This window comes from Rhyacophila brunnea, unplaced genomic scaffold (genome assembly GCF_057557595.1).
Source record: "Rhyacophila brunnea isolate RB1 unplaced genomic scaffold, BYU_Rbru_1.0 scaffold_16, whole genome shotgun sequence".
In the NCBI taxonomy this organism is placed as follows: Eukaryota; Metazoa; Arthropoda; class Insecta; order Trichoptera; family Rhyacophilidae; genus Rhyacophila; species Rhyacophila brunnea.
Window position 1 is genome coordinate 1,516,937 of NW_028232816.1, and position 22,613 is coordinate 1,539,549.

General features: G+C 35.7%; 1 protein-coding gene across 1 annotated transcript; it reads right to left on the reverse strand.

The window, feature by feature from the left end:
- Nucleotides 1–585: 585 nt before the first annotated feature.
- LOC147074148 (uncharacterized) lies at nt 586–7,003 on the reverse strand. The gene is made up of 6 exons (XM_085944010.1): nt 6,868–7,003; nt 6,448–6,576; nt 5,302–5,539; nt 4,799–5,071; nt 2,897–2,984; nt 586–984 (listed from the first exon to the last, which is right to left on the reverse strand). The coding sequence occupies exons 3-6, from the start codon at nt 5,307–5,309 to the stop codon at nt 718–720; spliced, it is 636 nt and encodes a 211-aa protein (XP_085800136.1). The 5' UTR covers nt 5,310–5,539; nt 6,448–6,576; nt 6,868–7,003; the 3' UTR covers nt 586–717.
- Between the last annotated feature and the right edge of the window lie 15,610 nt (nt 7,004–22,613).

Here is a 22,613-nt window from a genome sequence, read left to right on the forward strand (position 1 = left end):
TACATATGTTTGAGTTAGTTTCCAAAAGTATCGCCGACAAATTGTGGTAAATCGCTTCACGTAGCGTCGTAGCTCGTGTTGCTAAATTGCTATTTTTTGTGTTAAACATAGTCATTGGTAAATATTTTTAGTTATTTAAGCAGGAAAGATGGTTTTATGTGTTGTATTAAAATATGGTAGCCGTACTGATAAGCAAAAAGATGGTATTACGCTTCATAGGTAAGTTGATACATGTTCGTGATAATTTATTTGTATATTATTATAGAAAATTATATTTTAATTCTGAGCGTCTAGTGCGAGCACTACCGAAATGGTCTATGGTCTCGAACATTTGTAGACGAATGCGTTCGCTCACCCACAAACTAAACGCATGGCACGCAGCTTCATTTAGCAATGCAATGGGTGGCGTCTAGATGTATCTATAGTCTATGAATATTATGCTCTCTGCGAATATAATAATATTTTATAACAGCTGAGCAAAGGAAAGGGTGAAAAAATGAAATTCAACATTTATCATAAAACATCAATTATTTATTAAAATACTTTAAACTACCTTTCTATTAACAATAATCAATCCAAGAGGTACTTAACTGGGTGGTCGACTTAAACTTAAAAATGTAAGGAGGTGTAACGTGTAATTTCTTTGCTTGGTCTAAATGTATTACAATAAATCATCAATGTTATAAAGGAAAAATCATGAAATTTATGATACAAAAATTAATCAATTTTCTGTGGGTAGGTAGTTACATAGGTAAGTATTGAAAGTAATAAACTTCTGTGACCAATCAAAACGTGGGCGGACATTCTTCTCAGGATGAGCATCATGGTGTAGAGTAGAGAGCCGTTACAAGGCCCAACTCGTCTGGCTCGTAGCAAAGCTATATTGGCTTCCTGGAGTCGATTCGCATACGACACAGCTCGGGCCATGTAAATCAAATCATCCACATTGTGGTGAGCGTGGAATTTGTTCAAACAATTCTCATACTGCAAACAAAAAAGCATTGATAAGATTAAGCAAGCGTGTCAACAATTTGTTGTTTTTACATTTCATTGCTTGTTTGACCATTAGATGGGTGAGCAGCACATTGCATAGAAAGCCTTGGGGCATAGATAGCAGTGGTGAAGGGTGGAGGTAGGCTGTTAAGAACTGCCATAAATAGTGCACATTAAACTTTGTCAGTCATGCATATTTTTTTCATTGAAATAAGACAACTTACAGATGGTGTTGGGTTAGTTTTTAAAATTCAATTAAACCCTGCGAAAACAAGTCTTTTACAGATTAACATCCACATAGACTTTTTTGGAATACACTTTTTTTATCCCAAATTGCTCCATGAGATTTAGTCGATCACCCTTGTCATATAGACACATATTTCGGACCATGAATTGGATCTACAATATGGCTGCTGCTCGCTATAAAGACGTGCTTGGTGAATTGTGTGAATCTCTAAACTGTTTTACAAGTTTCACAATGCAGATAATAAACACCTCTTCTCTGAAGTGTATATTGATCTATCTAGTATCAACGATGAAACAAAGACATGACAAAATGACTAAGATGGTTATACATAATTATTATATCTTTAAAAATGAAAGTTTATGTCTTGTACATTAATAAAAAATGGGATGATATAACTGCAAATCAGACTGCTCTAATAAAATCCAAGCTTCGATGTCATCTGGGAATTGATCAGTGACTTTCTTGAGATGTGCACGAGCTACATCTCGTTAAGATTGAAAGGTAGATTTAGCGTATAGTGATCCAAGAATTTTTATTATCTCGTAGTTCTTTGGTTGAGCCTTTATGACATTTTTGAAACATTGGGAGGCCCAGTGAAGGAATAAATGTTGAATACAATAAAACAACTTAATATATTTATACATTGGCTTTGCATGAATTATTTAAATTCGCCCACCATACAGTATTAACAATAATAATTACAACATTATAATAATATAGACTAGAACATAAATTTCAGTCCTCATACTTGATAAAAAAATAAGAAAAAACTCGGCAATAAAGTTGGATGGCAAAATTAAAAAGTGGTCACGATCCTCAGCCATGAGTGAACGACCAAGAAGAAGGATGTATGTGGCAGTAAAGAATTATGGACCGAGAAAAATGGAGGAAGCTAAGGGAGGCCTTCATCCAACTGTAGATCGACCCCGGCTGATGATGATGACTTGATAAAAAGCTTAGTGCGCATACGCACTTGCGGCAGGCCGCATCGCGGCTAGCCGCATATCGTTTTTTGTATGCCGGCTAGCCGCAGCGGCCTGTCAGAAGTGCGTATGGGTGAACAAAACAATTATTATAAAGCAATTTTCTTAAGTGGTGAATACCAGGTCATATTCTATTATATACAAATTTTGATTCATAGATAGCATAAGGATCTCTTTGAATTTTCGTACTGACATACTAGTACTTTTTAATAGTTTAAATTAAATTATAGATTCTTCAAGATGTTACACAAGATTTAACAATGAAACATTCATCAATCTTCCATACATAACTCGAAACAGGTTCAGAAACAAACCTAATTGATAAAAATGTTAGAACATGACATGGGAATCAACCCTAGATTTATCGCATGCCAGCTGAGTCAGCTTGAGAAGATCCAAGATTTTTCGAATGGGTATTTTACTGAGGCTGTTCCAAGTTAACTATTTTCAATGAAGACTGTTACATTCTTAAATCACGTGTATTATTTAGGAATATCAACTGTTAAGCTGTGGACCCAATAGGTTGAGCAAACGATCAATTATATTTCTTGTAAAAAATATCTGTTATGAGACCTCTTCATGAGGCAGCCGAGATCCACATCGGATTGTAGGGCCAGTAAAAAATATATTTTTAACTGTACGCCTATACAAATATGATATAAAATATACATACATTCTCTGAATCCCCTCGATAAAATGATATACATCTGCTCGAGGCCAAAGTGCGGCAGGACAAATGCAGAAAGTGCAAACTGCGTAGCCTGGTCGCGGTTTCTCGTGCAAGTTAGTAACAGTTCTCCGCACACAACCCCTGATTCTCTGTGTTGTTATTGGACTTGGATTGTAACCCTGAAAACAAATTACAAGACAACTGAATGAACTGAACTGAGAAAAATTTTCACCCTGCTGAATTAAGCGGATAGACAAGGTTCTTGAATTACTATTATGATTACTAGATAGATGGAGCAATGAGATCTTTTTAAAATTTATGTAGAAAGGATTTTATTCTTTTCGTCATAAATTTCATTTCATACTCATGTGATATATGAAATTTATATCATAATATTTACATTAAGTATGTAATTTTATTAATCAGACATAATTATAGGTTCATATAATTTCTTCATGTTTTCTTTACAGACTTAACGCCCCACATGCTCAGCATAGGTAAAAATGGAGCTTTTATGGTATTCTTTTTTCTTTCGACCATGTCCGATCCTAATAGGATCATATGGGCCTCCACAGAGTAGAGGTTTGTATTGACAGATTTTGTTTTTAGGAGAAATGGATGTCAGCCATTTGCTCAACCTATTAGGTATATTCAGAGCATAATCCTGGACATTCCTTAAACGTTTTAGATAATCTATTTATATAATTTTGAAGCCTTATTATCCTTTATATTTATTTTAAACATTTGATGACTGCATAAAGTATTTTTATTACATAAAATAGTATTTTTTTAAACTTTTCGCTCTAATGTTTTAGAATATAGTCATATTTCGGTACATCCATGTGCAGTGGTATTAATATTTTTTAGATTCATTATTTTTTAAACGCATTTACAAAACCATTAGTAAAATTAATGTTAACATTATATAGTGACATATTTACGATAAAAAATTATATTTAATAATCTTTGTGATCCCAAATTTAACAAAAATTAGGCATTTTATTATTAAAAAATTGGCACGATTAACACATTTGAAGATAATTCTAAAGATACTAATTATAAGCTATGTCTTTGACCATTCAAATGTGATAAACATTCTACGAATAATGTTTGCTTTATAATAATTATTGACCTAAGAATAAGGTACTATTTTTTGAAATACGCCATATTTATTGGCATTTCCCAGTGGTTAAGCTACAACATACGGCCGTAGCTATAAATTGACAAATGATAAATGAAGTAGGGAGTAAGATCATGGTAATGCCCGTGTTTGAACATGTACCGATTTAAAAAAATATTTTTTTTCGGTTAGGTTAGATTATGGTTATGGCTACGGTCGTATGTTGTGGCTTAGCCACTGGGAAATGCCAATAGAAATGGCGTATTTCAAAATAATACTACCTTATTCTTAGGTCAATAATTATTATAAAGCAAACATTATTCGTAGAATGTTTATCAGTTGTGTAATTCATGCGCACTAGAAATCGTATCTGTGGATGATCAGGGTTAAATTATTGTTACACTATAATGGTTTTTCATTGGAAAAAATATTTTAAATATAAAATATTTTTTTTATGAGAAATGGATGTTTAGCCACTTGCATTACCAATTGGATCCAGAGTCATGAGTCATGACTATTTAGAATTTGAATATAAGATAGATAATGCAAAATTGCACTTGGCACATGGCATTCATCCGTAAATCAACAAAACTTAAAAAAACATGAGAATTAATGGATCTTTGATGAAATATGCAAACTCAATTTTGAAAAATTCTAGATATTCATTTTAACTGAATATTTAAAATATTATATTGAACTATTTTAAATGAGAGATGAGTATATTCTCATTTCACAGATTGACGTTTGCTGTGAAAAATATTTAAAACAATGTAAGTATCCCAAACCTTGCTTTATCCTGATTATTTAGCTTCATAAAGCAATGGCCCATGCCGAAACGGAGACGGAGGACAGCCAGGCGGTTGGGGTTGGTTCTCAGAGTTTCCCTGTAGAAGCCGAGAGCGCTGCGGTAGTCTTTTTTATTGAAAGCGATGCACACATTCCAGAACAGCGAGGGGATGTTGTTGGAAGATTGATTCACCACAAAATTGAATTGCGCATCCACCGTCCACCACTTTATCACCCTCCAACAAGCACAAGTATGCTCGGCCCAAAAGATTCTGCAAAAAAAAAAAATACAGATGTACAGCATTTTCGCCGGTAAAGTAAATTCGGCTGTTGTATAATGAAAAATCAGTTGTTTTCATTTTGTTTTTCCAAGTCATGTTGTGAATGGATTGAACTTGTAAATTGTAAAGTTCACTTCATATTATTATATATAAAGAAATTTGAACAAAATTTGACTAGGTTGAATAAAATAGGTAATGAAAGTGGGTAGGTATCGTCTTACATGATCATACATGATGATTTTGTCGGCAGTGGTGTATAGGTTTGCGGCTTTGGTGAACAGATCCCGTTTCATGTTTATATTCTTTTCATGGTTAGCTTCCTGCACGCAGTATGTGGCGAGCATGTCCAGGCACCGCATCTGATCTTTCTCCGAGTTAGAATAATCGATGTTGGCCGCGGTGCGGCCCGCATCCAAGATTTTAATGAAGTCATCAGTTCTTTTTGTTTACGTACGGCACCTGTATAGAATACAAACATTTATATGAGAATACGCAATTTGAAAAATTGAAAGGACCCTCGCAAACGATGCTAATAGAAATCAAGATCCGACAGGTCCCATCCATTCATTCAAATATCATTCTCTCTGGACATAAAAATGTGGATAAATGTGGTTGAAAAATTAACCCTGCCTACATCGCAATAAGGGTTATTGTTGTACATTTCTTTCCGAAACGCTAATATATATATTATATTATATTGTAGCAAGTAGTTAAATATTAACTTTACCCACATTGCAAAAAAAGGATTATTCGAGATTTTTGAAAGATGTCTTTGACCTATTCTGCAAAACTTGCCCACTTTAATATTGTGATTTTGTATGAAACGGTGTATTATCATGGTACTTATATCAATGTATACAAATGAGTAAGTTTTAATACCGGCTCGGTTATTGTAACTTGGTTTCTATGGGGCACTATTTCTTTCAAAAAGTTTGAAACGCCATATGATTAGCAAGGTCTTTTTTCATTGAGGCATGACCATAATAGATTAAATTGGATTAGAAATCATGCATTCTTGCACGCCAATCGAGATATCGGGAAGATTCTACAGGTGTCACTCTTAGCACAGCTATGAAAAACGCCCAATGTTCGGTACACCATGGTATACGCTCGACTATGTGTGTCGAGACGTGGTGGTTGGCGATGGAGAAAAGCAAACACCAGAGAGTAATCATTACCCATAAAAATTGATTAAAAAAGTATTCATGTAGTTATTTAGTAAAATATTAATATACCTACTCAAAAGGGTTCGCCATCCAGATTATAATTGATAGTTTTTTTTCTACAATAGACTGTTTACCCTAGGAAATTGATGGTGACATTCTAACTTCATTACATTCCATGCGTAAAATCTTATAAGTACTTACTACTTACGCCAACATTGACATTGACCCAGATGATACTCGTAAGTGGGATCTCTCTAGGCGAAGAACACTGAGTATTTTTTTTCATCTCATGCGGTAGGTAATAATTGTTCAGGATCCAACTTCGATCACCTAAAAACAATTTAGATTAGGCAAACGACATTGGTTACGTCACATGTCATAAAATGAAGTAAAATCACATCACAAAACTTTAGCTAGTTCAATGTAATAATTATAACGAAACTATACATTCAAAACACTACATTATTATAAAATAAGTGATGGTTTATCTTTACACTATTATCAAAAATCAAAATGTTTCGAAGTCGCATGACCAGGCACCTGCAGTAGGTACGAGGAACTAAAGAATGACGTCATTACATTTTAAGCTACTAGAGTAAAAAATAATTGCGCTGTACTTACCCGTGTTATGGGAATTCACCGTCTTCGAGCTGCATTAGAAAACTTGGGATGCCCCGTAAGGAATTATTGCTTTGCCGTAATCTATTTTCACATTGCTGCAAAATTCATAATATATTATATTTTCTTATAACGAATAATCGTCAACTTAACCCTTTGTCTATTGTACGGTATAACGATACGCTACGGCCTACGCCAATCGATGTATGAAGCTTCTCTAAGTAACATAGAAAAATAATGAATCATTTCAGCGTATAGGCATGTGGGGCTTATAAAATTTATATCAGAAATACGACTTGGAAGTTAAAGGCTTAAAATAGTATACGATCACTTCGTTATAGTTTTTTAGATCTGCTAACACATAAACAGTAAAAAATAATGATTCATATTATAACACAGCATAATAATTATTAATTACCTATTAATGATTTGCTGTATTTTTTGCCTAACAACGATATTATGGGTCAATGAGAAATGGGACCAGTCTCAGGAAATAAAAACTACAATTGAGATCGCAAGGAGCGCCTTTCTCAAAATGAGACGCCTCCTTAGCAATCGAGATCTTAACCTAGGTCTGAGACTGCGTATGGTACGTTGTTATGTGCTCTCAATTCTTTTCTATGGCATGGAAGTATGGACACTAAACCAAGAGATGTCACGGAGACTTAAAGCTTTCGAGATGTGGCTGTATAGACGCATCCTCAAAATTCCTTGGACTGACCGGGTGACAAATGTTGAAGTTCTCAATCGAATGGGGAAGGACCGAGAAATTCTACGTAGTATCAAAACCAGGAAACTACAATACCTCGACCACATTATGAGAGGACACATATACAGCATTCACCAACTTGTCATTCAAGGAAAGATCAATGGGAAGCGTAGCAGAGGACGGCGCCGCATTTCGTGGCTTAAGAACCTCCGTGATTGGTACGAGTGCAGCTCCACCGAACTGTTCCGGGTAGCAGACGACAAAGATAAGATCGCCTTGATGGTGGTCGACCTCCGCTAGGGGATGGCACAATAAGAAGAAGATAGGTACCTATCTCTATAAGGTTTATAGATTTTTAATAACACAGGTTTTCAATACGCCGTAAAAAATCAAATTATATGTGGGTACTTATAATATAAGTATTATTATAATTTAGGTAACTATTCTATTCATACATATACTGCATTCCTAATCGCTGAAAAGCCTCAATTAAAATAAAGACTCAACTCGGTGTTGTCGGCAAGTTAGGTACCTAGGTACCTATATCTCGCCTTAATGCCCTTAATCAATCTAATATTACGTTCAAAGCTGACTGGAAGAACGAAATAATGAGTTTAATAATTCTGTGAAGATAAAAAAACAGGAAGATCGCCTCTCTTCTAATTATAGCAAGGAATCAATCATTTTGAGGCTGCTGTTGAGAGATGTCCCAAGACTACAAAATGTTATAAAGGTTTTCGCAACGCCATTTTTTCATTGTACCTAGTCACCCAAGCATTTTGAACCTATAAGATACCTAGACGAAATAATATAGCTTGCCAGCGATTATTATTAACCAATGCCCATACAGGTCACATTAAGTGAAAAAAATGTATGATAGGTAGGTACCTACCTACCATTTATTAGTAATCGAGTGGCAATAGTCGTGCATGATTATCATTTTTGAGGTTTTTACGCCAAATATGTATAATATGTAGGTACATACCTATTTCTATGTATTTAATTAATACATAGATATGGTGCTTTTATTTATGATTTGGTCATAGCATAGTAGTTGGCCGTTTCAACTTTTGGTTGATAAAATAAGGTGTCAGTCATTATTTTATTACGTCGTCTGTTGATATGTATAGCTTGGTCTCCATTTTCATACAGAAAAACTTGAACCAAAATTATTCCCTGTGATTTTTTAAAAAAAGTTATTGGTGAAGACAAATACAAACACTTCAAAATGATAAACACCAGAAAGGCTGTGAAGACACCCCCAAAAATTATAACTGGTTTCAATATTGTGGAGTTATTTTAAAACATCAGAAAATGAAAAGACCAGAGCAGCATTAAATTTCACTGCCATAAGGTAACAGCTTCTACTATGCAAATATACAATAATATTGATGTACCTACTACCTATGTAGGTATTCAACAGTTTTAAGAACACTAAATGATATAGAACCACAGTCTAATCACGAACCGACAATCATTTACATAATATTATTATCTCGGCAAGATGACATTGAACCATCCACATCTGTTTATTTGATCCACTGTGGTGCAGTTGAAAACTATGTATTCCGTTTAAAAAACCTACTAGAAAATTGAAGAAAAAAATTAAAAACTTTTTTTTGCAATAGTGAAACAACAGTTGTTATTAAAATAGGTACGAGTAGGTAGGTACCTAATTCGGAAAATATTATTCTTTGCAGATGACACATACTAGGAATTATCGATATTAATGGTATTATAATAATTATATAGTACGAGTACCTATAGCAATTATTATATTTAACACAAAAAATATTACTCCAGTATTGGAAGATAATGACTTGTTTTTGTGTCTGCACTATGTGGTGCCAGATAATATCTCAGATGGTATTTCAGATAAATCCGGCATTCATAAGAGAAACAAGGACGATTCTGAAAGATGGATACAGAGAAATACTAAAACCTGGTTTTTTCAATTATTTTTTTAATGGTTTTTTCATATTATTTTATGTTTGTTTTTGCAAAATCACTTATTTTTCATAAATTTTCTTAGAATTGGGCTCTTATCTTCAAAATTCTAGAAGCTCGTATATTTGTGTATTCCTTCGCTGCAAGGTTCTTTTGTGATTTCACATTATTTTTCGGGTTCTGTAGACCTACTAAATTTAGGTCCCGGACCTGTAGCCCTTTTTGGAAATTCAGCCCTGCTTGTAAGGGTAAATAATTACAAATTTGGAGCACATCTGAAAACCGAACAGCTTATATTATATTGTAGACCTTGTAGGACTAATCGTTAATAAATAACCTAACATATTCTCACGAATCAGTTCTTACAAGTTTAAGAACTATATACCTACATGCAATATTATCTCAATAACACGAAACGGAACGCAATTTTCAAAGAATCCACGAGCCGGAACGGTATCTTTTAGAATTTCACGAACAGGAACGGCGCTCCGGTGCGTTCCGGTCTATTTCAAGCCCTGGCTTGGTTGTATATTTAATGATGCCAATGTTTAATTTAGACCAGTGGTCCTCAGAAAGTTTTCTTGTGGTCCGCAATTTTTGGGCGTCCAAATGCTAATGCTAAAATTTTAATAAAACCTGTGCAACTGTAAGTATTTGAGCATTGTGTTTTTGTCCTTAAATATATTAATGGTTTTACGTGACGAAATTAACTGCTATCATACGTTATTATATATTATATAATATGTTTTTCTTATAAGTTAGCGGTGCATAAAACGTTTCTAATAATTTCAGTAATCCACAGCTGTAAAAAGGTTTAGAAACACTGATTTCGACCATTTTAAGGGACAAATAAACATTTTAAACATAGTATAGAAGTCTGTCAGAAATTTGAATAGGTACCTGAATTGAAAACTATTTCAGTCAAAAAAATAATTTAGATGGACTAAAATACCTTGTTCAGCAAAAAAAGAAAAAATACCTACGCCAGAAGGGAAAAGGAATCTGACAAAATTACTGAAAAATATGTGTTTACAATAGACAATGCGTTTTGATATATCCAAAATCTAATGTGTCCAGCGCATAATTTAAAACAAAACTTGCCATTCATAATTTTACTCTCTGCAACCAAAAACGATTGATGGTCTTTGCAATGTTTTGATTGGAGTCGAAAGTGGGCTTACTGCAAATTAGCTTTCCAGTGTAATAATATGTCAATAATTTACTCTTCCTCTTCTGCCTCTTTCCACGACGACGACGACGACGACTATAAAACCGCTATTCTGTATAGTGATGGAGCAGGGAAAAAAACCAGGAAAAAATTTAGTACTCACCAATGCTTTATTAAATTAATATTGCAATGCCACGTAATATCACCAATGTACATTAAAAAAAGGAGAAGGACCACACTCAAATTGAGGTTGAACGATTCGCTCTGTAATTGAAATAAGGTTGAGAAATAAAAAAAAACGTGTTCATGCTGATTATATAACTGCGTTTAAAGAAGCCTGGAAAAACCTAAGCCATACCATGTCACAATCTCCGCCTATAGTAATAGGGAACGACTCTACCTACGCTATGACCGGTCCCAAGCCCGGATAAAGGATGAGGGTTCGTCGTAGGGTTAATCACCCAACACGGTAAAAAAAACCCTGATTACGAACCCCGGACTCCCCATATACCAACGACCCAAGTAAAGAATTAAGGACAAACGATTATATATACAATGTGGCACATGGAACGTACGCACTATGTTGCAGCCGGGCAAGATGGAGGAGGTTGCAGTTGAATTGTATAAGTATAAAATGAGCGTGACTGTATTGCAGGGAATAAGATGGGAGGGCGCAGGTTTCATAAACAAGAGAAACTACACTTTGTATTACAGTGGATCTGCAGGTACGCAGGGTCGCTATGGAACTGGGTTCTTAATCAGCTCTGATATCTGCAGGGCAGTACTAGGATTTGAGCCAATTAGTGAGAGATTATGTAAACTTAAACTGAAAGGTACACTTTTCAATATTACGTTCATCAACGTTTATGCCCCAACTGATGATGCGACCGAGGAAATTAAAGATAGATTCTATGAAGATCTGCAGAGAGCCTGCGAAAAAGTCTTCCCACATGATGCTCTAATTATCTTGGGAGACTTCAATGCAAAAGTTGGAAAAGATGAAGCATTTAAATAAGTAGCTGGGCAGCACAGTTTGCATCAAACGACAATCGATAATGGTGAACGTCTATGCTTTTTAGCGGCTGCAAATAATTTATTAATTAGTAGTACATGGTTTAAACATAAAAATATCCACAAAGGAACCTGGAAAATACCTGGAAGTAATACATGCAACCAAATAGAATGATCACATTCTTATATTAAAAAGAAGAGCGACAACAGTGGAGGATGTGCGCGTCTGCAGAGAAGTCAATTGCGATTCTGATCACTTCCTGGTGAGAGCAAAATTAAAACAAAAAATCTCCTTAATACTGAAAAAAGAAGGCCAGGCAAATGGAGAGCTGAAAAATTGAGGGATGAAGAAATTTTGGATAAATACCAGGAATCTATAGAAACAAACTTAAAAATGACTTTAATAACCGATGATGTGAATGTGGACTGGGAAAATACAAAAAACTGTGTTATCACGAGTGCCACAGAAGTTCTGGGGGAAAACTAAGCAAAAATAGATGCAGGATGGTTTGATGATGATTGCATGCAAGCACTGTTTGAAAAAAATGAAGCAAGGAAGAAATGCCTTAATGCCTACAAAGGGAAACTCGCCAAAATTACGAAACTTATAAAGAAAAGAGAAAAACTGCAACAAAGCTCTGTCGAGAGAAAAAGCGATTGATGCTCATGAGAATACTTCAAGACATGGAATGTCAAAGAAGAAACAATGATCCCAGAAAATTTTACAAGACTAAATCCTATCAACCCTGATTAAACTCCTCTAAGGATAGTGAAGGACAAATGCTGATCAAAAAGAAGGACATTATGGAAAGATGGAAAGTGAGATCCCCGGGGTTCCAGCGGCTAGCTCAGGAGTCCATCGAACCCCGGATTCACAAAAAAAAAGGAACGATATATTTATGTTTGTGGTTAAATAAAACACTAAGACTTTCTTGTGTGTAACTTGGTATTAGGTATATATTTTAATCTTGAGTTTGACAAGGTTATTTTGTAGTTTTTTACAGTTGTAGTCGTCAGGTCCGTACCTATCGGAAGGGGGACGCTTACTAACATCCTTTTTTCTTTCTTTTTAAATTCCTCGTACCGACGCCATCCAGCAAAAAAAGGACTCTCGTGATTGGCCAAATTTTATCGCGTGATCTTTGATTCGGCGAATCACGAGCCTGACCCTGGCGCCGGCGCGCGAGGATTTCACGCACAATGCGCGGCAAAATTTATTAAGTATATTTAAATCCTTATATTTAGTCTTAAAATTATCTCTTTCATCCATCATCATTTTTACTTTTTAAATTAAAAAGAAATACTTACGTGGTTGAGCAAGTAATCAGATTAGATGTTTTATGAAGCCGTTTCTAGAGGTCAGGGTTACGTTTCGACTTAAGCTACTAAATGATTATTTTACACCGGGAGAAGCCCGCCTGTAACAGGGGTGTATCATTCGCCCCATCTGGATTAAAGTCGAAAGGTACGCCCTGATCTCATCGGCCACCCATCCAATTCCTTGTTCATCCGTTAAGTACATGGCATGATAAACAGTTTATAAAAGAATTCAACTACAATCTAACTATTCTAACATAAAACTCTATACTTTAGCTCTATTTTTATTATTTTCTATATTTATTTTGGATTATTATTTTCAGCTCAAAGCAATGCTTTCGCGATACTTTTGAATAGGTCAGAGTTTGATTTAATTTCAGTGTAGTACATTTATTTTGTGTTACTTTGTTTTAATTAGGTTTTCTTGTTATTTTATTCGTTTTTATTAGTCAGCGGAGGGGTCGCGAAGCTGCAGTCTTTGACTCTTGGGCTGTCCAGTTTTTTGTATTCCGAGAGGCTACATTTGTAGACGTTTAGCCCTCGTTCGGAATTATAGTTTCGTGTTACGTTTTTCTTCTTCTGGTGCAATAGGAGCGTACCTCGTTTGGCGTCGTCTGCCTTTGCAACCAGGGCGTGGTAGTGGCGTTACTATTGAGCCAGGCTCGTTCCGAGCAGCGGATATCTTCCTGTGGAAAGTTTTCCACTGATCTGCTGGTCTCTGGAGTAACACCTCATAGATGGACAGGTACTGTGTCTCCATCTGTTCCTATTACTGCGGGCAAGGCATCGTATAGCGGTACAACGGCCAGGCTCGTTGACGGCGGCACGGCTCTCCCACAGGTAATAGGATGGATGTTTACAATAAGTATCCTTTTCCCTTTCTTTTTTTTTTTATAGATGGTTACACTTCGGAAGTACCTCTAGTTGTTTCACGATATCTTTCAGGCGTCACGTCCCTTGTCTCTCCATGAACCTGCGCGAGAAAGGAGAGTGCGCACTCTCCACACCATCAAGCTTTGGTATCATGAATTTTCGGCTACGCTGCCTTTGGATGCGCTTACTTCGAGAGGTGGCTCCCTTTGTGCTTCCAAATTGTCTTCATCTGTATTCATTCTTTCTCTTTCTTTAGTAATTTATTCGTTCATTAGACTTCCTGTACTTTAAATTTATTCGAGTTTACTTTATTAATTGCTCCTACCCCATACATTAAATAGCTACTAATTTTATATAAAATCTTCCCATTGTACTTATGGTACTTACTATCACTTTTAATATTTTACCCTAATACCCATAATTATTTTGCAACATTGTATTGACTGTATAAATCACATTGATATTAAAAATTGAAATATTCCACCCTCTCATTATATTTATTTCTGAATCAGTACACTTAAAACTGTGTAGTTAACTTTATTTTTGGTGAAACCCATTTTATTTAAAAAAAATTGTTGTTTCGTTTTACGCGCCCGACATCCTATTCCAAAGGCGCGCCGCGCCGATTTACGGTGCCTCTCACGTTTTATTATTATTATTTTTTTTTTTATTATTGAAACCCCGTTGAGAAATTTACGGCTTATTGACTCGTTTTTTTTTTTTTTTTTTTTTTTATCACAAGCATACAATCTCTACTTTCATCCTTTTATACCTAATTTTAACTTATTATTAAAATTTAACATAACAACTAACACTTTGTCGAGTGACGTCTTATTATTCCCGTTCCGTTTTCGCTGTGTTAAATTTACGATTGGTAATTTGTAAAGAAATAATAGGGACGGTAGTGTACTATTTTCCTCGTTTCTCTTTGGATTCAAATTATTAACACGGCGTAACTTTGAAACAGGTTTCGCGCTACTGTAGAATATCGTCTTTCCCGTTTATAAAATTGTTTGCGATTTTCAATGTTAATGTTTTCGAATTCATTCATATTTACTTTATTTGAACGGAAAGAATTGGCGTCACTTTGCGGAGCGTTATTTTTTAAACTAGAATGTACATTTTTCTTACTAACGAACTTAAGATTATAGGGCTCAGAAAGTGGGTCATTAATTAACTTTTTATCCGTAATTAGAAGAATTTCCGGATATTTACGATTATTATCTTCACTTTTAACTACACTGTTTACACTGAAACTTCCAACAGCAACTCGGCGTTCACCCTTGACTAGAGGGTTGGCGACTGGTCCTGCTTCATCTCCTCGTGGTCGAGCCTGCGCCCGTACAGCTTCTTCCGATTCATCTCAGCTTGCGCGCCTTCTCAGCCCTCTTGTGAGGCTCCCTAGCCTCGCGTTTCCTTTTTCTCTCCTCACCGAACATCCCGTGGTCGACTAGGGTACACATGTTAGTGATACCCTAGGAAAATCGGCATTTTGCTCGCCGTTTTTCGTCGTGAGTGGGCCGTGGCCTCTACGAGCCCTCCTCGCTGGATACCGTCGATGTTGTGTCTGGTCTCCATAGGTGGGATTTGTGCAGCCATTCGTCGTACTGGAGACGCGCCGGTGCTACGGTCTCCAGCACGACGCTAGGCGCGGTCAGCTCCGTATGTGGACTGTCTTCGAACACCAGAGGGCTCTCCCGGTTTGATGTTGGAGACAGCACTTCTTCTTCGATAAGGGTTACGTCGGAGTCCACTTCTTAGTTAACCATTTCTTGGTTGTTCCGGCTCCTGGATCGTAAACTTTTATTTAGCGTTCGCGGGCGTAAATTTTATTTCGCGGGTTCGGAAGAATCCATGCGATTCTTCGAGCTTCACGTTGCCAAGGGCGCCATTGAGATCCCCGGGGTTCCAGCGGCTAGCTCAGGAGTCCATCGAACCCCGGATTCACAAAAAAAAAGGAACGATATATTTATGTTTGTGGTTAAATAAAACACTAAGACTTTCTTGTGTGTAACTTGGTATTAGGTATATATTTTAATCTTGAGTTTGACAAGGTTATTTTGTAGTTTTTTACAGTTGTAGTCGTCAGGTCCGTACCTATCGGAAGGGGGACGCTTACTAACATCCTTTTTTCTTTCTTTTTAAATTCCTCGTACCGACGCCATCCAGCAAAAAAAGGACTCTCGTGATTGGCCAAATTTTATCGCGTGATCTTTGATTCGGCGAATCACGAGCCTGACCCTGGCGCCGGCGCGCGAGGATTTCACGCACAATGCGCGGCAAAATTTATTAAGTATATTTAAATCCTTATATTTAGTCTTAAAATTATCTCTTTCATCCATCATCATTTTTACTTTTTAAATTAAAAAGAAATACTTACGTGGTTGAGCAAGGAATCAGATTAGATGTTTTATGAAGCCGTTTCTAGAGGTCAGGGTTACGTTTCGACTTAAGCTACTAAATGATTATTTTACACCGGGAGAAGCCCGCCTGTAACAGGGGTGTATCAAAAGGCTATTTCACAACACTTTTAAATCAGGCTTATAATAATGGTCATGAGGAAACGGAAGAAGTATTGAACCACACTGCTGAGGAATTTATTGATGAGCCTACTCTGCCTGAAGTAAGAAGAGCATTAAGAACGCTGAAAAACAATAAAGCACCTGGAACCGACAGGATAACAGCCGAGCTGATAAAGATTGGTGGCCCTACACTGGAAGCAAATATCCACAAGATAATTCTCAATATTTGGGAAAAAGAAATTCTACCTGAGGAATGGAAGATGGGTATAATAATCGTGCCTATTCTGAAAAAGGGAGACAAAACAATCTGCGATAACTACAGAGGGATCACAATTCTAAACACAGCCTGTATAGCAGGTTAATGATCTATGGTGAGGAAATCCTGGGAGAATACCAATGCGGCTTCTGACCAAATAGATCCACCATAGATCACATCCATCTCATGAGGCAAACTATGGAGAAAGCGCACGAATACAACCTGACACTCCACCACCTGCTTATTGATTTTAAACAAGCTTTCGCCAGTGTGAATAGGGATAAGATGCTGCAAAGCATAAAAATACTGGGAATTCCCTTAAAACCAGTAAAGCTTATAAAGACCACACTGACGGATACTAATTACAAGCAGATCCAAACAGAGGATGATCGACCATGGTGGCACTATGAAAATAAAAGCAGAAAACGCTGGGCTGGAAATAAGCCAGTCAAAAACTAAGTATATGGTCAGCACACGCGATCAGGTACCGCTGCAGAATATAGTCATAGGACAGCATGCATATAAAGGGGTGGACAAGTTCACGTATCTCGGATCCAGCCTAAATACCCAAAATAAGACAGCAGAGGAGATAAAAATCCGCCTTATCTCCGGGAATAAATGCTGGCATGCCTGCAAGCGACTGGTGGGGTCGAAAATTCTAGGCCGAAGAAGTAAACTTCTAATTTATAAAACGATTATGAGGCCAGTGGTCACTTATGGTTGTGAGACTTGGTGCTTGACTCAAAACGAAGAAAACAAATTAGCTGTCTTCGAGCAAAATACTCCGCAAAATCTTTGGACCCACGTTGGAAAATGGGAACTACAGAATTAAAATGAACCACGAGTTGGAAGAGCTGATTGAACAGCAAACAATCATAAGACACTGTAAGTTCCAAAGACTACGATGGGCGGGGCATGTGGAGAGAATGCCTGAAGTTAGAGCGCCAAGGATCATGACGAAATGGCTACCCCAACGGAGGAGACCCAGAGGCCGTCCAAGAAAGAGATGGGCTGACGCCGTAGAAATTGACTGGCTTCATATAGGAAGATCCGGTAACTGGAGAAGTGTGGCGAGAGACCGGAGTGAGTGGAGAGCGGTTGTGGAGGAGGCCAAATCCCACCCCGGGATGTAGCACCGTGGAAGAAGAAGAAGATACCATGTTACATATTTATGCCATCATTTTAATAAAAAAAATATTGGTGTTAGATTTTACAAATCCATAGGTACGACCAGGAGGAAAACTAATGACTTATATTCGAGCACTGCAATATAATGGATCTAATAAATGGAAATATTAATTTAAACTGCGTTTTGGTGAAGAATAGCAAGAGCTCCATCCAATCTCTTTGTCCCTGTACGAATAAATTAAAGTACTATTATGCAACCAAAATTCTTTGCAGCCTTCCTCAACTATATCAAGAAAGGCATGAAATAAAATAACTAAGAATACCTTCAGTTCTTGAAAACAAGTATGGTGGCTGATTATCACTAATTTTATAATAATCTGTCATTTGAAAGCTAACTCGAAAATTAAAATGAATTAAATATTATTTTGTTCATTTATGTGATGCTTATTACCCCTATTTATGCGATTTTATTGAATTTTCCAACATAATGTAGACAAGCAATAGATACTGTAAAACTTGGTGCTGTTTATTTTAATTCAAACATTGTAACTCCCAGCTCAAATCTCAAAAAAACAAAAGCAAACCATGTAACTCCTCTATATTCTATGTTAATAAATATTTTGTAAAAATTACCAGATTTACTCATTTATAACATTAAAATACTAAAAGTGTTCAAATTTCCTAAACCAGTCCGTTTTATTTTAAAACAGTCTTTTCTTCCTTCTGTGAAGTTGGTTAATACGGAGTCACAAGTTCCGCGCATTTAGTTGACGAAATGTCATTCCAATATTATCGTTTGAAGAAAATATCGTTGCATAAAAATACATTGCATTTTTCAAAAATATGCATACCAACCTAATTATTGTATTATAACTTATTTATTTCTTATTACGGATCATAAGTTAAAAACAAAAGGTACCTAAGTATACTTATTATTTACTGCGTTTTTGCTTATGAAATTAACAAAATCATAAATAAAAAGACAAATTTTAAGTTTATTAATGATTTTTTTTAAGATTTGACACTTTTGTGTATACAAAATATTAAGTTTTAAGTAATCTATTATAGACCGAAATATTTAGAGAGCATACACCGTTTTGGCTATTTTGCGAGACTCTGTTGACTGGATCTTCCAAACGGATGCGGTTGTTTTTGTTCGGGATATTTTGACGGGGTACTTAGTGAAAATGGAAAAATGGGAATTTTTCGCGTAATTTACATGGAAAAACAATACAAAATACATGAAAAATCATGTAAGTAAATTACTCAAAGGTGTGCATTTAAAAAGTGTGGAAAAAAAATGTTTGATGTTAAAACTTGACGGCCATTCAAAATCAAATTTATAGCTTAATGTAAAAGATAAAAAATTGAAAAATCATGTTAAAAGTTTAAAAAAATATATGTAATCGTATGCATTTAACAAAACAATTTTAAGGTAAATTTAATGGTTCAAGTATCAAGTCGCTAAATTTAAAAAAATAATATCTCTCAAGATATAATCTCGAAATCAAAAAAAGCACGTGCACAAACGTAAGCCAATAATAGACAAATTGATGACCTAATAAAAAGTTAAAAAAGTTTGTTGGGTGGTTCGACTTAACGTTCATCAAATATTTCATATCAAATATCTCACGCACTATATGAGAAAAAAATTAAAAAAGTATGCAGAATTGCGCATTAGCTATGCGACAAGAGATTTCATTAAAAAAAATATTTTTAAACCCACGCATTCAGGTTTTGCATACAAACTTAAAAATCAAATAGCGCGCTGAATACAGAAGAAAAGGCAAAAAAAAATCGTGCACTAACGTTCACTACCAAGGCACTAGTGTTTACAATTTAAATTTTGAAAAAATCCAAGTTTAGTGACACAAGTATCCAGCATTTAGCTGGGTCACCCAAATTGAAATCTGAATAACCCCCTTAATGTGCGTGCACAAACGAAAGAAACGCGTACACAAACGTGCACTAACGATGCACAAACGAATGCACACAAAAAAAGTTGAAATTTCAACATTGGGTGACCCAACGTTTAGCTGGAACACCCAATTTGAAATTGGAATTTTTCGGTTATTATAGGTGCACAAACGAAAAAAAATCGTGCACAAACGTGCACTAACGATGCACAAACAAACGCACCCAAAAAAATTTGGAGTTTTAACATTGGGTGATCCAGGTAAATGGACCTGTTTTGTTTCTTGTTTGCGTACCGCTTCGTTCAAAAATTTCCATTCAGGTATTGAGTCTTAACGATTGAATAAGCACATCAATGAAGTTTGATTTTGTCACTGCGCTCATGCAGACAACTTTAAGCCCGGTTCGGATCAGGCGAGTTTAGTCCAGTGGCGAGTAATTTAGTAACTAAACGTGTACGAACAGACAAATTGCGTCGAGTACTTTAGTAAAATCATTTAGTCGAGTCAATCCATTTCAAACATCCCCCACCACCTCTCACTAAATATCTAACAAGTGATGACATTGAACCGAACTCTAGGCATAGAAAATTTGTGTGGAATTATGGGACAATACGACCAAAATCAGTTTATTGTTCGCATATGGTTACTTATGAATATAAGGTATCGGTTACTACGCTATAATTAATCTACTGTGTAAATGTCTAAAATATTAATATGAACATCTCACGATATAATAAATGCAGAAGAATCTCAATTTTTCTTAATCCTAAAAATATTATAATGTTCATGGGTAACGCAATATTATGTTGAGAAAATGACATAGGTAGGTACGGAATATAATAAATGACTATCATTTTTAGGTAAGTTCCTGTCTGGATAGTTATTACTTTGACAGATCGTGAGAAATGGTTTGAGGTTTCACTTAAACCACTTGTGACGGTCAAGTTTGAAGTTTGCTGGTACAAAGAAATAAATAACGTTAAATAACTATTCCGGTTTACTTATAACGCATGCGCAGTGGGTCAGTTTTGAACTGTCAAACCGTTTAGCTGGAACGCCTAAATTTATGTTGTCATGCAGCATGGTAGATAATTTATTATAATTTGAAGCTTACAATATTAATTAATCTAATCTCACCCCATTTCACGTAGTAATTGCTTTTGTTTATGGTATTTTACAGCTGCAAGTAGTTTTTTTTATACACAATAGGCTTACCTTGTATTAGGTACCTACCTGAGGAGGACTCACACGCGATTAATTTTATTCACCATACAATTGATCGCAATTTTAGATAATCGCATTAATTATTGCTTTACATTCGAATGATTGTGATGTATAATAAATCATCGTAAATAAATGCTCATGATTTGACGAAAGATTTATAAACCTACAATAAATTGTTTTAAAATATCAGTGTGAGCTAAAACCACTAAATCAGGGGTGGGCAAACTGCGTCCCGCGGGCCGCATGTGGCCCGCCGGGAATTTTTTTGCGGGCTGCCATCATTAATTGTTCTGATTACGAATTACTTTTTTATAAATTTTTTAAAATATTGACAATAGATTAAAATTTCGACACCTCCTACGTAGAGTATTGTAACTTCAAAATCGCAACTTTACAGGAAAGCGGTTTAAAGATACAAAAGCTTGGTGTAAGTCGACCTTTTGAATGTTTTGCACCAAATTTAGGATGTCAATTGAAAATTATAAATAGATTTGTTTTGCATTAAAGGATATCTAATATTTTTTGTGGTTAATCAGAAAATGCAGTTACAACGTTATAGTGCGGAAAAGAATTTGTTTGAAATATTGTATAAAGCACATACAATAGTTTACGGCGGAACCTCTTACATGCATTTAGTTGTATGTGATACTTATTATAATTTACGTCGTCATGGTTTTGGTGAAATATATTGTATATGCTAGATACAATCCTTCACATAGGATTTTTTTTTTATTTAAAATCATAATTCAGTAATAACAATAATTAAAAGATATAGTATGGGTCGTCAGATAGGTAGGTTGGAAAAAATACTTTATGATCATTGATTTGTCTCCGTCCCAAATAGCAGAATAACTATTAAAACATCAAAAAAATCACGGAAAATAATTGTGAGGAAAATTTATTTTCTCATACATTTCGTATGGAGCGGCTTTTTTGATGATATCTCGAGAGCTGATTGACTGATTTCGATGATTTTTTTGTTCGTCATTTGTTCGTCGTTTGTTGTTCGTTTTGTACTTCAAAATCGAGACGAAGCGCTTCACTTTCATTCGGTTTTGGTTCAACCGCGTTCTGCGTTCGGAGGCGTTTATTCATTTACGCGATGCAATCAGCACCGAAGGAGATGCAGCTAATGTTGGTCGATTGACTATTCTACTTGCGACGTACATTGGCAGCCCGCGTCATATGCATGAATATGCGCAATATGCAATGACATAATATTATGTTCGTCATTACGGTCATCCAGATCTATTCCATCACCTTTACGTGCATTCTGAAATAGATAGAAATTGTTCAATTGCTGCCCCCGGACAAACATCAAATGATCAGCGCGACATCACCGCACGTGTCTTCAAACAAAAAATCCTGTCGCTGATAAACATCGCGTCTTTGGGGATACTCGATGCTTGATATATTCGATTGAATAGCAAAAATGAGTTTTACCGCATGCACACATTCTTATTTGGTTAGTTGAAAGAAGTCGACCAGACCAAATAGATGACATCATAATATATGTGACGAGATTCCTGATCCCAAAACCGATCCAGACCTGCATGATGTTGTAATTGGGCATTTTCGCCAAAGTTTGTACATGTTTGAAATTTGGGTAATATTATTTTTTCACTCAAATTAACCATTTTTATATAGCTAGCAGATTCCTTGTTCTATTGCTGAATTG